Source organism: Camelus ferus, chromosome 14 (assembly GCF_009834535.1).
Source record: "Camelus ferus isolate YT-003-E chromosome 14, BCGSAC_Cfer_1.0, whole genome shotgun sequence".
Taxonomy (NCBI): Eukaryota; Metazoa; Chordata; class Mammalia; order Artiodactyla; family Camelidae; genus Camelus; species Camelus ferus.
In genome coordinates this window covers 37,055,832-37,073,177 of record NC_045709.1, presented here as the reverse complement: position 1 = coordinate 37,073,177, position 17,346 = coordinate 37,055,832, and the positions used below count along the sequence as shown (strand labels likewise).

The 17,346-nt window shown below is 41.0% G+C and overlaps 1 protein-coding gene across 2 annotated transcripts in view; it reads left to right on the top strand.

Annotated features, from left to right (window-relative positions):
• The window catches only part of CLDN10 (claudin 10), an 88,980-nt gene that overhangs the window by 52,807 nt on the left and 18,827 nt on the right, over window positions 1-17,346 (top strand). The window contains exon 1 of one of the 2 annotated variants that reach the window (XM_006191421.3): window positions 14,993-15,313. The exons of the other annotated variant lie outside the window; for it this stretch is intronic. Coding sequence (XP_006191483.1) covers window positions 15,094-15,313 — 220 coding nt within the window. The 5' untranslated portion in view covers window positions 14,993-15,093. Of the gene's footprint in view, window positions 1-14,992; window positions 15,314-17,346 lie in introns of those variants that run through there. 2 annotated transcript variants of the gene reach the window in all.

Below are 17,346 nucleotides of genomic sequence, written 5' to 3'. Positions count from 1 at the left end.
TTTAAATGTTACATCGGAGGGAGGGTATAGCTCAAGTGGTAGATTGCATGCTTAGCACGCACAAGGTCCTGGGTTCAATCCCCAGTATCCTCTCTAAAAATAAACCTAATTACCCCCCCCAAAAAAACTAATTAAATAAATAGCTCTTAAATAAATAAATAAATAAATAAATAAATAAATAAATAAATAAATAAATATTACATCAAAAGAAAAAAACTCTCTAGCTAACAATATGCATGTGGAAGTATTTTAAAGAAATTGTACTGGTGCCTACAATTTATTCTAAAGTGTTCCCCCCCAAAATAAGATAGATTGAAGGATAAATAAAGGGAGAGAGGGATGGAGAAAGAGAGAGAAGAGAGGGGAGAAAGCAAGTAAAATGTTAATGGTGGCATCTAGGTAGTGGGTACAATATACAGGTGTATTAGTCAGCGTGGGCTGCCTTAACAAAATGCCACAGACTGGGTGGCTTAAGCAGTTCTGGAGACTGGAAGTCCAAGATCGGGTGATCAGTTGGCAGGTGCCTGGTGAGGACTTTCTCCTTGGGTTGCAGATGCCTTCATGCTGTGTCCTCACATGGCAGAGAGATTGCTCTTCCTCTCAGTGATAAAACCGTTAATTCTATCAGATTAGGGCCCACTACTATGACCTCATTTAACCTTAATTACCACCTAAAAGCCCTTCTTCCAAATACAGTCACACTGCGGGTTAGGGCTTCAACATCCAGATTGGGGGTGGAGGAGGGGCGGAAACAATTCAATCCACAGCGATGGGTGTTCGCTGTAAAATTCTTCAGCAATGCTCTATATTTACGTATTGTCATAAGAAAATGTTGAGAAAAAAGTAGATTTTTTTAAAGAGAAGGATTGATCTTCCAGTGCTCTTTAGCTATTCCACCTTCCTAATGCTATTTGCAGAACTGCTTTCTGATGAGACTATTTGACAATAAATAAATGATGACTTTGTTCAATCCATTAAAAGATAATTCAGGTAGTTTTTCGAGAGTCTTCCAGTAATTGTAGAGGTGTAAGAAGGTGGAAGGATAAATCCTTAGGTCAAATAAATTAAGCATTCACTGAGCACTCACTATCTGCACACCCTGTAGGACATGAAGCAAGGAAGACCTAGATCTTACCTGCAGGGGCCACACTCTCACTGGGAAGCCCTGAAGAATGGAGCAAAGTTCAGATCCAAAGCGGATGCAGGTGAAGGATAAATAGTCAAATGCCCAGCAGAGCCTTCAAGGCCCAGCAGTGCTGGTGGCTAGCCCCAGCTCGACTGGTCCCTCCACACTGACCTCACTCTGACTTCCTGCCACCATGGGTCCCTACACAGACTGCTGGCTCTGTCTGCAAGGCTCTCCTCCTAACTACACAGGAGTGTTCCACCTCATTCGTCAAGCCCCAGCCCCAGCCCATTTCCTCAGGAACATTCTCCTTGACCCAGAGCACAGATCAGATTCTTTGTTATACAGCTTCAGAGGACAGTAGTTCTTTATTCGAGAGCATTTGATTCAGTTCATATTTATGTTCACAGAATCTTAGGTTGGAAGCGATATTGTGGGTCATTTGGTCCACTTAATGTTCCACTATGCTCCTGCCAATCTTATGAGTGTCTTTAGTAAGTTTTTTTTTTAAGTAAGTTTTTTTTTAAGATGTATTTATGTCAAACTGAAAGAATTGAAACCAGATCGATTCTCAATTCTTCAGAAACTGATCATTATATAAAGCATTTTGTACAGTCCTTGATTCACAGTAATAGTTACAATAATTATTAGTGGTGGTAGCAATATTATCAGAATACCTCTGTGTTGTAGTGCATTATTTTGAAAAAAGCACAGGTTTTGGACCATAAAACATCGGGATTAAATCATGACTCTGCCACTAACTGGGTGTATGGTTCACTCAGTATCTCCAAACCTTGGTTTTTCTCTCCTGGCATTCTATAAATGGTAGTCAATACTTAGAAGAACCACAGTGAGAATGAATAAGAATCTGCATTTACTCTCAAATAGCTCACAGCCCAGCGGAAAAACAGATAGAAACTCCCATTCTGTGTAGTAGAGGCAGGAATGGAAGCATGCCCCCAGGAGGAACAGGAGAGTCACTCTCAGACCTGGCCTGCTGGAGAAGGAAGGAGTCAGGCTCAAAAAAGTTAATGAGAAGGAATTCCCCAAGCTGATTAAGAAAAAAAGACATTCTGAGCAGAGGAACACTGTGAAGTAGTTTTGGGTGATCCCAGCAGAATATTCCAGTCGGGTGTGGCAGGAGATGGGTGGCACCTCCTGAGGTATACTGTACCTTATGATCAAATACATGGATTTCACACTGTGCATGGTGGAGAGCCAGTAAAGGGCTTTAAAAAGGGAAGAAAAACAATCAGACTTATCTTTTAGGAATATCACCTGGGAAGTCAAAAGTTGGATGGTTTAGAAGGCGTGAGGCTAGAGGCAGGGAGACCAGTCAGGAGGCCATCGTGATAGACAATAAGAGAGGTGATGAGGGCCTGAATTGGGAAGAGCAGTGTGGACATGGAGAGGTGAGAGTGATTCAAGAGATAGTTCAGGGATAGAGTCAACCAGATGGGCTGTATAGAGGAAACTGAGGGCTCCAGGATGACTTACCATGAATCATGACTTGCTTGAGGGAGGGAGTGGGTAGATAAACAAATATGGTTCCATGAAGCAGTGTAGAGAGTACAGAAGGAAGAAGGGACAAGTGGGGGTTAGAGGGAAGCTGAGTTGAAGCTGAGAGGTTTGACTTTAGATATGCTTGAGTTTGCAGTCCCTGTGAGCCACCAAGACAAAGGAGAAGCTGTCCAATAGGGACTAGAAATCAGAAGGATCAGGGAATCCTATTTTGGAGTCACCAGTTTGCCCAGGGAAAGAGTATGTGAAAAGGGGTAAGTGTCAGCACAGAATTTCGGGCGTAGTAGCCCACAGAGGTGAGATGGAGAAGGACCATGGAACAGGCAGAGAAATAGAAGTGAGAATAGGGTCACGGGAGCCCAAGGATGAAAGTATTTCACAAAGGAGGAACTGTGCAACGGTGTCAAAAGGTGCAGAGAAGTCAAACAAGATAAGGAATGGGAAATGTCCACTGAATCAGAGAGCGCCAAGCCACTTAGGTTTTTTACTGTGTTTCAGCGGAGACAGAAAGATAGGCACCTAGACTGCAGTGGGTTGAGAAGTGAATGGGATGGTAGAAAGGGAGACAGTGATAACAGACAACTCTACCAAGATGCCTGGTTGAAAAGAAAAAGGAAAACGTTCCGCAAAGAGTCCCCCAAGATATCTTTAAATATATTTATGTGTTTTTTCTAAATCTGAAAGAAACCACTCCTTGAGATTTGCTTCATCCAGGCAGAAAGATCACCCAAGGGATAATTTGACCCTATCCATACAAAAAGTATGGTCTCAAGAGGGAGAGAAGGGCTTACCACTGTTTCTAGAGAACACTGGCCATAAGAAACTCTACTTTGTAATTTTACAATTGGCTGAATTTCCCAACACATTTTCACCAAAAGGAAACTATGGACTCCTCTTTCTGGGTCGTCCGGATGGCCATTTTTGCCTTGCAGTCTCAAAACCTTTGCCTTGCAGCCCTGTTAGCGCTGTCTTTGCAACGTCGGGCACATCCGTTCCTTCTCCTTTCCCACGGTCCTAAAAACAAAACTGTGTTTATTTTTAAGCCAGTGACTGCATTTTAAAGTTCACCTTGAAATGTCTTAACAATCTTTATCCAAAAGGGGGCGCAAATTTCTCATGAAATATAGCACAGTATTTCACAAAATCTGCCTGCTCCCGGTAGTATTTGAATTTCACAGCTGCTGTAATTTAATGCAGAAACATTATTCTTGTGGCATGTGCACGTGAATTAAGTCCTATTGTGTGGGTGCTTACTAAGAACCTTTTTCTTCTTCAGAGTAGTTTCAGGGAAGAGCCAGACTACTGGCAAAGTAAAGAAGTAAATTGAAGCTAACATTTTTTTTTTTTTCTATTTGGGGTAGTCAAATCAAATTAAGATAGGCATTTTAAAATTAAGCATTCAACGGGATTTAAAAAACAGTTTGTTTACACTCTTCGAATTTTAGGGTGTCTGTGCATTCTACCACTGGCTTAAAGAATGACTGGTGAAGCAATATAGTTCAGACTTTGTGTGTGGGTGGTTAATAGGTAATCATGGGTTTTTGTTTTTCCTTTGGCCATAACTGGAATTATTCATATTTTGAACATTCGGTATAGACGGCTCTTCTGACATACAGAAGGAGAAGAAGAAGGAGTATGAGTGTGAATAGAGGGGATAACTGGATTCCAATCTCAGCTAGTCCTTCAGGTTGAGTCTCCATGATTTGTATGTATTTACTCAGGGCAATGATGTGCCAAAGATGTGCTGAAGTGCTGGTGGGTTTCATAAATTCAGGTTATGGAAATAGAAGGAAAACGCAGTGGTAGTAATGTACTCTAGGCATCCCTTATTTAACCAAATTCTATGCCTGAAATGTGTAGATTAAGGCACAACCTCACTCCACAGAATGGCACTTCCAGTTCTGACAGTCCTGTGCACTTATTAGCTTATTCTTGCCTCTGTAACTGGCTTGGATTCCAAATTCCAGCTTCTGTATCTATGGTCCCTGATTGCCTGGTCATTTGATGGTGTGTGGTAATAGTGAATGCTTATGCAGGGAAAACAACACCATTTTGATTGGTTTCTAGCTCTTCAAAATGAAACCAATGATGAGCAGAGAATCACCGAAGCTTTACTTGTGAGTTGATTAGTCACTGGTGGCTATTAACTAGGACCCAAACAACTCCATCCTCCCGTGGCAACATATGAAAAGCCCTAAATGAGGGCAAGAGCTAAATTCACAGTCCTTTATGTACAATTCTAAAAGGACATTGCCAAGAAGATCTACATACATTTTTCGATAGGGAACCAATGTGACAACAATAATCAAGCATTATTTCCAGTTTTTATTTAATTACAAATCTATGAGCCATTGTCACGTTATTTCCAAGAATTACTAATAAGTGCTTGTACCTGTCCGCCTCATAGGATCATAGAGTGCTATAATTTAACTCATCACACTGTTTTCTGCTGGAGAATGGCCGTAACTTCTCTGTATCATGCATCCCATCCAACTGTTTACCACTTTGAAATTCTCATACTGCATCTTGTCCAGCTTCCTCCTTTTCTGACCAGAGGTCTCAGTCTTATCTTCTTTAGGGCACAGCCTGGACCACATTCTCTTTTCTGGATTTTGGGGGCCCATGACTCCTCCTCTTTCTCTGCCCCTGACTTAGCCAACACCCTTGTTCTGCTGTACCCCTCATGGCAACACCCTGAACGCCTTTAGATTCCATTCCTGTAGACTCCACCAAGAAGGCAGTTTTTAAATACTCAGCTCATTTGATGATGCCAAACTTTGCTGCATTCCTGAAACTTTCTGTTTGCTCTCCAACAATAGAAACCAGATCAATCAATCACCAAAACTGTTTAAGGACAGCTATGTGAAAATGGAAGGTACAAAGGAGTCTAAGACACAAGCACATCTTACAACAATACTGAAGGAAGCCTGAGGCGCCTGGTGATAGGACTGGATTTTGAACCTGTTTTCACATTCAGTATTTCTACTGAGACGTTTGAGAATATGTATTGTTTCAATATACCTTCTCTGAAATGACCCTTTTCCAGTTGGTACATGACTTTAAAATGTATGCCACATTCACTGGTATAAAACTCACATAAATCTGTTTAGAAAATGAATCTGATTTCACAATAAAAGTTTTTTTTAATTCAGTTAGAAATATGCAGCTAGAAGATATCTGTTGCGTGACTTAGAAGCATTAATATTATATAAAGGAAAGGGGAGGGTATAGCTCAGTGGTAGAGTATGTGGTCAGCATGCACAAGGTCCTGGGTTCAATCCCCAGTACCTCCATTACAAAATTAATAAATAAATAAACCTAGTTACCTCCCCGCCCCTAAAACATATAAAGGTAAATGGGTAATAAAAAGCTAACTACAAGATGGCCTTCTTTCTTATGGAAGTTACATTTTCTACCTTTCCAGAATATTGTCATGACAATATCTGCACATTCCCTTTTTTTTTTTTTTTTTTTGAGAAAAACTGTGGGACTAAGAAGATGCTCATTATTTTGAGCTCAAATGATTATGATTCTTTTGGGTCTTATCCAGCTTCCAAAGGATAATCCAGATCCTTTGACAAGCATTTACCTTTAAGAACTGTTTACCACTGAAATCTAGCAGGATATATATTAAATGACAAAAGATTACTTTTAACTGCTAGTCTGAATAAGATGAGAAATGCATGGAATATAGGTAGCCTTTGAAAATATCAGAAAAAAACTAAACAAAAATTAGTTGCTGGTTAGTGGCTCTGAGAAGTGATACTAATTTTTAGAATTGGCGTTCTTTGTTATGATCACATCTCTAACTTAGGAGCTTGAGTGATGTTTCGTGTTTGCTGGAATTCTGCTTCTCCCCACCAACATTGACAATATCAGTGTACTAACTACCCTATGACACTTTCTTGTTCAGAACTGAAAGAGATATGTAGCATTTCTTTTTAAGTTTCGAGGTGTTGGCATTTAGGCTCTCTCAGACGTGTTATGTTTAAGAAAGCTTGTTCACAACAACCGGCATAGGAAGTCCCCTGCAGTTGACAAGTATGTGATTTGGAACAGCGTGTGGAGGAGCCACATGGCCCCATGGCTCAGGGCCCACACTGAGAAATCAGCAGCTGTGCGTGCTAACTCTGGCCCCATCGTTAACCTGCTGCAGGACCTTCTACAAATTGCTTAATTCCAGCCATGAAAATAAACATAGGCACCAGTGCCCCAGAATAGAGCTAAGGGAATCAGACTGTGTGCACATAAAACTGAAACTCACCCTGCCTTTCTCTCTGACACTATTGGGACAGGGAGCGACCAGGCTGCAGGTTACTGTTCTTTGCTTCCAGTTAAAAGAGGTGACAATAGCCAGGAGGAAAGTTGGGCAGTTGGGGGTAAGGATGAACCAAACTTAAGCAAAACGTTGAGAACTGAAGGGTAAATCTGTAGGGTGATGAGAAAGATGTCTTGATGATTCTAATTTTTCTGCTGGTTCCATATGTCTACAACGACTCCCTCACACTCTTACCACTTTGGCTCTGTGTTTGAACCTGCCTTTCGATCCTATTTCTCTCTTTCTCTGTCTCTCTCATTCCTTCTTATTTGTCCTTTGTCAGCACTGTTTGAAGGGGAGGAGGAAACAGTACCATAACGTTGTTTATTTCCTCCCTCTGTTGTTGGAGGTAGGCAGAATTTTACAGACTCTCTCCAACCCACTGATTTAAACTATTTTTTAAATTGAAGTGTAGTTGATTTACAATATTGTGTTAGTTTCAAGTGTCCAGCAAAGTGATTCAGTTATACATATATATATTATTTTTCAGACTCTTTTTTATTATAGGTTATTAGAAGATATTGAAGATAGTTCCTTATCCTATACAGTAGGCCCTTGTTTGTTTTACATACAGCAGTGTGTATCTGCTAATCCCAAACTCCTAATTTATCCCTTCTCCTCCCTTTCCCCTTTGGTAACCCAAAAGTTTGTTTTCTATGTCTATGTCTAATCACTCACTTTTTAGATGAGAAAAATGGGCCTGAGTAAATGTAAATTAACAAAGTAATGACAGAGCTAGAGGTAGTTGTCAGGTCCTTTAAATGCCAGTCCAGTGCTATGTCCATACACTGCACCCAAGTGTAATAATAAAAAAACCAAAAACACCCCAAAACCTCCAATGCTGCCTTGAACTTGTATTTTTCATATGTAAAAATGATATTCTATGTTCATTACTTTAGAACCATAGGAATTAGGGCAGGAGGAGGAGGTGATGGCATTTAGACTCCATTTTTTCATGTATATAAGAATTAATTTGATTTAGAATATGAATGTATGTTCTTCAAAAGTCAGTGGTGGGGGGAAGGGTATAGCTTAGTGGTAAAGTACATGCCTAGCATGCACAATGTCCTGGGTTCAATTCCCAGCACCTCTGTTTAAAAGATAAATAAATTTAAAAAACCCTTAAATTACCTCCCCCCATTGGAAGCAAAAAAATGTTTAAAAGTCAATGAGTGAGGAGAGGGTATAGCTCAGTGGTAGAGAGCAAGCTCAGCATGCATGAGGTCTGGAGTTCAATTCCCAGTACCACCATTAAAAAAAAAAAATTGAATAAACAAATAAGTAAATAAACCTTCCCCCCAAAAAAAGCTTAAAAAATTTAAGATTCAATTTAAAAAATTAAAAATTAAAAAAAAATTTTTAACCATTAAAAAAAAATGTGATTTTGAATTGTAGTCACAAATGTGATTCATCTTTGGCCCTGTTTGATCAGAAATAATATTTCCATGGAAATATGTGTGCTATATTCAGTAAATAATAAAAAAAAATTATAGTCAAAGTTAGAGTTATGGTCATAACCATTGTAAAAAAAGTTATAATCCTGGGAACTATATTCAATTTCTTGTAATAGCATAAGATGAAAAATAATCTGAAAAGAAAAAAATACATATGTATATATATGTATAACTGAATCCTTTTACTATACACCTGAAACTAACATTGTAAATAAACTACACTTCAATTAAAATTTTTATAAAAAGTCATAATCAGTAAAGACCCACATTTGTCCAGTGATTAGATAAAGCAAACACTAGTCTATATGGGGGTCTAAAATCCACCCTTTTGAGAAGTCTTCTGTCCTGAGACTGAGTCCGCTGGAGCTTTCCAGGGGGTGGGGAAAGAAGACTAGTGTCATTTTTTGATAGGTAGGATTGTGGAGGTGCATACTACTTAGAGCCGAGCGTGGCTTTTCCCTATACCAGTGAAGAACAAGTATCTTGAAATCAAAATTAATTGGCTGTTGGGAAGAAGGATACAAGAAACTAACAATCGTAATCTGTGAGTTAAATTACATGTAGCTATACCTGGTAGGTGATAGGTTGTCAACTCTGCTTACAAACAGAACAAAACAAATAAATGAAGAAACACACTGTGTTTTCCAAAATTCATATGGTGTGATTCCAAACCATGTATAGAAACTGTTTAGTGACAGACATATTATTTAAATATGTATAGACAATAAGTTTTAAAAGACAAAAAAGAGCAATTAGTTGAAGATTAATTTGATCATTTGAAGTATAGAGTAAGGCCCCATTTTGGTTGCAAGATCATAATTTCAAAGGATATGACTTTTCTTGATTTAAAAAAGATTATTTACTTGAAAGAGCAAACAAAAATTTGCCATTGAAGGGTAGGTTTTGAGAGTTTATGCTTAACAGACCATCCACTATTTTAAATCATTTATCCTTTTTGACTAATAAAATTAAATTCAACAGCTACTTATCAAATACCCATAATACATCCAGTTTTATAACATCCATGTTTTAATTGATTTGATCCTCTCAATGGCATCTGGAAATTAACATGAAATAATAGCACTTTATTAACTGCTTTTCTTCTATAGTTTATATACTATAAACAAACATACACAGTATCATTCAGTTTGCTTAACAAATGTCAAAAAAATTACAATATAATCTTTCATATAGTGTTTTGATTGGAAAACAAAACATTGCTTAACTCAAAAGGAAGTTACATGGGTGAATTTTATGGTGGGGAAGTAGTTGTCTCAGGGCATGCTTGTTTGTCAGAAAGATTTATGTCCAAAATCCTAGAGGTGTGGCAGTTATAATAATCACAGGCAGAATATGACATCAACTTTGTTCTTTAGATCTTTTTATTAATTCTTCACAAACCCAAAGCAAACATAGAAACAGCTATTGCTCTGAACCGCAAAAAGAGGTGTGTCTACTATCTGTCCACTGTATTATCAGCAAACAGTTCCATTGTTATTTCCTTCCTTTACATGTTACTATTCAAAAGCCCTTTGTACAGATGACTCGGCATTAACCTGAAGCAAAAACCTCCTAGTAATATACTAGTAAGTATTTTATGGGCACATACATGTCATTGAGGAGAATCTGTATGAAAAACGATAGTTTTCAACTTTTAAATGTTTAAATCTTGCTTATAATTCAGATTTTTCTTCAACTCGGATTATTTGTCAAATTCACACAGATTTGAAGAATAAGACACATAAATGTTATTCCAATTGATATAATACTCCAAAATACACTTTATAGTTTAATATACATTAAGAAGTCACCTGTGGCCTCGTTTCCTCATCTGTAAAATGTTGAATTAAATAATTTTCAAAGTACTTCCTAACTCCCATATGCTAGACATATAAAACATGTGTACCACATTATTTTTAAATGACAACAAACTAAGACAAATACAACTGGCCCTTAGTATCCGTGGGTTTCCGAGGGCCGACCACGGGACTGGAGCAATCGCGGATTTGGTATCCGCAGCGGGTCGTGGGACCAATTTGTATTTTAGTACCAAGTCAGATAGACATAGTTCAGGCTTCTGAACCATTTTTATAGAATTTAACCACAGGGCAGTACAGTTGGGACAGGCATGATGATAGAAGACTTTCCAGGCCTGGCTGCGTACAGCGTGAGACTCCATTTTCCAAATGAGGATGCTTCAACTCAGAGAAATAAAATGACTAGCCCCAAACACATAGATTTACTTCCTGCCCAACCTGGGTGGGTAGATTGAATTAATACTCATAAGATGCTTATTAAGACCCATCTGTAAGACCTACCTAGAGCGAGAGTCATTCTGGGCTGGAGGGGTATTCACCCAGACAGCTGTGAGCTGCTGGGGTCCCAAATTTACCTCTCCAGGTGTTCAAGAGGAATCTAGATAGTCCTAAGAAAAATAAGCCACTGTTTCCTTAAAATTTGCAAAAAAAAAAATTTATATATACACACACATATATATGATCAATGATGCAGTGATAGGCATGAGTGTTCATTCCCGTAACTACTCCTCTCACTCTGTAGCTTTCATGCTAAGTAGATTACAAGCATCATAGAATTAGTGTAGATTAAGATAAACTAAGAGTGTTAGGGAAAATGAAGGAGAAGAGCACAGATGCGCTGTTTTACTATCTTAGTATCAGCACGAATGCCTTCTTTAACGTGCTGTAACAATGTTCAGCTCCTGGGCAGTTTTTGTTTTTTGTTTTTTGGTTTTTTTTAGTTAATACTGTATTTATCAGGACTTTAGTTTCTCCCCACCTGATCAGCAGCACGCCACCTTACTGGAATCTAGGAAGGAGCTAGTGTACACTGAAACCAAATTTGATGCTTAGAAAATCCTTGAGCTGTTGAAAGGCACACCTGTGTTGTTTGGCAGGTGAGTTGAATCTCAAGTAAAGAGCTTCTGCAAATCTCTGGTTCAGTTGGCTAAACTGGTTTCTCTCCTACTGAACAACCCTGGGGTGGGGGAATTCTCTATTTTTCCTTAATAACCATAATAATGCCAAAGAAATAACCTCCAATGCTAATCTCGGTGTCTTAGGCCCCAAAAGTAGAAAGGCTCAAAATATATTTCAGAACGTTAAATGTCTTCATGACAAATTTATTATAGATAAATTAGTACTTTTCATATTGGAAACAATTTATAAAGACTTATTGTTAATTAAGATGTTACTTGGAATAATATGGAGAAGTAACTTTCTAGCTGTGTTCACTTTTATATTTAAATTAAGAATGGTTTGTTACAAACAGTTAAATAAAAATTTCAGTGAACTGAATCCTAAGGAAAATAAGGAAGCATTTATCAGTTGAACGGTACTCTGTAAATGGGTTTGCAGATTAACTGCAAAGGTTATTTGGGACGGTAGAATCTTAAAGTGAAATGAGCCATTTATCCATTACTTCTTTTTAAACATCTTTGTTCGGTCTCTTTTCCTTTTCTGGATATTCTTATGTTGGATTAGGTGGTTGTCTGTACAAAGATTTCTTCTGATTAAACTGGTTTTGAAAAGCTTAAGATAAAAGACATTCTAAAGTAAATGCTTGTTTCATTACATAATATTCTTTACGTATTAAAGAAAGTTAACATTTTTCATCTTTTGGTCAAGTACTTGTGGGCCCTTAAAATCTAACTCTCCATAGTTAATATGCAGTACATGCCAGGGAAGAGAAGTTTGGGGCTGTCCAACCTCATAGAACAGACAAAGGATAAAAGTAAAAGAAAACTAATCAAGTCCATAGGCATGACGACCTAGTCTGTTTCAGCTGGCAAAAGAACTAATAGTGCTGCCATCCAGGTCATAATTTATGGACTGTTTGTGGTATTTTCAGCCCCTTTTAAGTTTAAGCTGTGCGTTACAATCTCTACAGTAGAAGATTTCTTTTTTGAAAGTTTTCAACCAAGAGATGAATATTTTCTCTATAATACACACCATCTGGTTTACTGAATTAACTGTTTATATACATAGGCATGAATCTCAGCTGATCAGAGCTGTGCTTTCCAACCTGGCTGTACATTAGAAGCTTTGGAAAAATCACTGCCAGAGCCACCCCCCCAAGAGATTCTGGTTTAAATGGTCTGGTGATGCAGCAGAGAGTCTTTCTTGGGGGTCCAAGTTAGAATTCAGAATTTGTTTCCTCTGGAAGCTATGTTGCAATGGTGGGTTTGTGGATATTTTAAGTACAGTAGGTAAAACTACATTATCTGTTGAGTAAATTTGGGGGACTGGTCTAAAACACCAACCATTCTTCACAGTTTGTTTTGTTAAACAATGTGCCTTTGGTCCCAAACAATGAAAGTTATAACCAATCTGTTGATAAATTAGTAACTGCTTGAGTCTTTAAAGTCACACTACTGCATTTTTTTGTGTGTCAAAACTAAATCAGGTTTTTGTCTTGCAAAAAAAAAAAAAAAAAAGAGAGAGAGAGAGAGAGAGAAAGAATAAACAATTTTAGTGAGTAACTAACATGCAGAAGACACAAGCAAACAAAGACACTCAAACAAGGCCAGGAAATAAAGTACAAAACCAACATATGTGCAATTTTTAATTTTAGGAAACACCATAGAATATGTCCTCGTTCATGACTTTTTTGTGTTGTCTGAAGAGTAAACTGGATTAGAAATAGGCAGCTCATTCAGAAGGAAATATGGCATAGAAGTAATAGTGGAAATATGCTGGAGGGCAAGAAATCAAGACAATAAAAGCACTTTAAAAAAGGCAAATCATACAAAAGAATAGAGGACACTTTGTGGTCAATACTCAAAGGTGACTGATTTGAATAGCAGGGAGGATGAGAAGGACGAGGTTAAGTAGGTGATTCCCAAACTGTTTTTAAGCTTGACCCTCCCAGTGAACCCAGCATGACACAACAGGACAAGTTGGGACCAAGAGCAGTACAGTAATGTAACCATGCCTGCATCCCGTCAGGCCAGTGGTCTTCACCCTTATTCCCATTCACACAAGCCGTGAGATGGCCAGACACACACAAGCACACTTCCCAAGGGCTGCTGCAGGGTCCAAAAGTAGGACTTAGACCTGTGTTGTCTCAGGGCAGATGGTGGCATTTGGGTGGATGTTAAAGAGACCCAGGTTTGGGCTCAGTACAAAGGAAAACTTGCTAAAAGGCTGTCAGTACAAAACAAAGCCAAACCAGAACACACACCTTGCTAGGCACTGAACCCACAGAACTGTTAGAGCATAAACTAAACATTATCTCTAGAAATTGACAGGATGATTGTGCTGAGTGTGAAGTATGTCCTAAGGATCTCCTATGGTCCTTCCCAATCTGTTTTGATGTTTCTGTAGTCCAACCTCCTTTCTTCTCCATAGATGTCTGATCACCTCTAATTTCTATACCCATTTGCTTTTTTTTTTAAGTGACAAAGGGGTATTGAGAAATTTCTCACAATGAACCAAAGTGTCTCTGCATAAAGATTGTAAAACAGAGGGCTAGCAAACAGCTTTATTATAGCAGGGCTGATTTAGAGGTTTTAGACCTTCGGTTACTTTCGGCAAGAATTGACTCTTGAAAGCTCATATGAAGAACTGCAAGAACTTTGATGGACAAATAATAACCCCGTAATAAAGCCAAGTCTTTGTTCTCTCGTTTATGTCCAAATTTGTGACCTAGGGAGCCAAAAAGTACACCCTGATCTTTACATTTACTCTGAGACATCAATGAAGGAATGAATGAAGTTATTCTTCAATTAGTCGCAAAAGGAGGAGATGGTAAAAAAAATAAATAAACAAGATACAAAGCCGTTTTCACTGCGACAGACCATTAGCTCATAGACTAGACTCACAGAACTAGTTGCTGGAAGGCACCCACAGGAAAAGAGTCTTAATTGCTTGTCCTACGTGCAGCTCATTGGTATCAGCAGGCCAGCATTCTGGCTAGAACAGTCACCACCGAGATTGTAAGGAAGGCGCCAAAACACCTTGTGCTCTCCGTACGCTGCTGTCCTAAATTTAGGTTTGCGTCACGCACCTCTTTATGGTGACCTTCCGCATACCGCCGGGCCAAAAGGAACTGCAGAATTTTAGGGCAAGGCCGACTTTGAGCCCAGAACTGCAGTGATCCCTCCTTGACAAGCCGAACAGGGTCACCCAAAAGAGCGTGGCACGAAAACCTTTAGAGTTCAGCAGGCCGAGTGCTGCGTTAGCAGGCCGTGTCCTTTCCGGGAACACAAAAGGCTTTTTTCTGCTATGCTTTTACAAGGTACTCTGGAAGCCAAGCTATTGCCAAGGGGTAGGGCTGGGGAGGGAGGGGGGATGGATGCAGTAGGTTGTCCACATCCGGCTGCCAGTCTGTCCAACAGGAGAGCCATTCTCCTTGGTCCCCTGGCTCCCGAGATGCGAGAGTAGGGGTGCAGGGGCGCACAGGCTTGTGTTCCTCCCGACCGCGGGTGCCGGGCCAGTTGACTCGAGAGAACCCGGGCAGCGAGCGACGGTAAAAGCGCCCAAAAGCCCTCTCTGCCCGGGAGGGCGCGTCCTGGGGTCCGCGCGCGCCCCCTAACGCCGGGTCTGCGGGCGGGCGGGGCGGGGGCGGGGCGGCGGAGGCGGAGCCGCGGTGCGGGGCCCGCGGGGGTCGCGGCGCCGACTGGGAGCGCGAGCGCGAGCTTGGCTGCGGCGGGCGGCATGGCGAGCACGGCGTCGGAGATCATTGCCTTCATGGTCTCCATCTCGGGCTGGGTGCTGGTGTCCTCCACGCTGCCCACCGACTACTGGAAGGTGTCCACCATCGACGGCACGGTCATCACCACCGCCACCTATTGGGCCAACCTGTGGAAGACGTGCGTTACCGACTCCACGGGCGTCTCCAACTGCAAGGACTTCCCCTCCATGCTGGCTCTGGACGGTCTGCATCCCCTGGCCCCCCCGCTCCCGGCCCTCGCTCCTCCCGGGTCTGCTAGCGGGAGGCCGGCTGGCCGCACGACCCCGTCAGGACCCCGGGGCCAGACCCCTCCGAGGCCTGGCCCCGCTTCCCCCCACCTCCTGAGGGAGCCGGGGAGAGTCCCCAGTGCGCGTCGTCCTGTGTCCCCGGACGTCTGTCCCGTGGGGGCGCCAGTCCCAGCCCGGGACCCTGGGGCGAGGGAGGGGGGTATGCAGACAGACCTGGGTAGGGTGGGTGATTCTCAGGCGTCTGGGATGGAGGGAAGCGGCTTTGCTGTCCCGAGAGTCGAGGACAGGACTGTGCCCCCGCCCCGGGACTGTTGGGACATTGAGTTACGCAGAAGGGTCTTGTCTTCTCCATCCAGCACTCCCCGGTGGAGCTGGGAGCTGGATTCTGATTAGAATGGCATCATCGACTTGTCAAAGCGAATCCGCTTGCTCCGAACTCCCTTTAGCCGTTTCGTTAGTTCTTTTAAAAGCTGGCTGGAAAAAAGGAAACATATTGCAGGGTCCCGCACCCTCCCCCCCAAAATCCCACGTATCTACAGATGAGTCTGCCTGGGCGTCAACTCTTCTTCCAAATTTTAGGAAAATAAAACGTCCTTGCCTGTGCCGCAGAGGGTAGAGAATCCTGGTCGGCAAGACTTGTACCGGAGCCTGACAAGTTCTGTGTCTTGCCTCCCAAGTATGCTCTCCGCGTCTCCCTCGTGTTGTCCTTTGGTAGACTGTTTCCTACGTTGTTCTTGTTATCGCAGGCTCTATGATGTATTGTATTAGGGCAACAGGTAGATGTTCACATAGAAAACTGGCACTCTTTAGTTTCAAGAGAACAGTAGTTGTCAACCCGGTCACACTGATTGTTCAAGTTCTAGCCTCCTTTCTTCCAGAATTTCACAGCACATGACTAAATGGATCCCGGCAGAAACTTAAGGAGAGTCATTTACATTATTTCTCGATTCGAGGTGTTTTCTTTTTCTTCTATTACTGCCCTGCGAATTTTTATTTGCGTAGCTGAGTAAATAAAAGACAAGATTTAATTCCCCTAAGATGGTGCTTGCCATGAAAAGCAAACTGTTGCTCAATGGTGGTATTTGATGGAAACTCTGTATAAGGGAATACGTGTCTGGTTTTAGATGGGTGACACCCAGGTCTGCGTCCTCTTGTGTAAAGCAAGTAGCCAGGACACTGTGGATTCCCTAGAATTACCGTTGATTTTCCCCTGTGCTGCCGAACACACATCCAGGTAGATGTTGAACAGGCACGCTTTTGTTTCTGTAGTTTACATTCAGGAATATGGGATTTACAGTTACTGTCCTGAACAGATTCTTCTGTTGTAACTGTGTTGTTACTGACACAGCCTGCCGGATAGGTACACTTACTTCTCTTGTTGGGGGACAAGTGAGAGGATTGAGAAAAATAAATCTTCTCCATGAAGATAATTGGGTGCAGAATAGTGACGCTCTCACCTGCAGCGTCTGCGGTGAGAATGGACATCCTGGTCTCAAGATGTGGGGGCAGGTGCAGTAGTGAGGAGGAAGGAGGGCATAGCCGGCAACTCTCCAGCTTTAGAGGGAGCCAAGAGAAGAGGAGTGATGTTTATATTGCAACCCAGCTCACAAACTGGCCTTCCATGTGTGCTCATGTGTCCTGAAAATGACTTTAAAAAACGTAAATGACATCACCTATTGTTCTGCGTTGTTTTCAGATTAATAACTTATCTTTCCAAGTCAGTGCATATAGAAGTAACTCTTTTTAATGACTGCATAGTATCGTAAGACTAGACAGACTGGTTTATTTAACCACTTACTCATGTTGGACATTGGACCCTTTCTGTCTTTTTATTGTTTAGTACTTTACTGAAAATCTTTCTATTTGCCTCTTTATGCATATGTATATTTCTACAGTGTAGAGACTGAGAAATAGTATTGTCAGAGCAGTAGAATAATCATTTTATTGTTCAGTTTATACTGCCAAATTACATCGCACCAACATATGAGA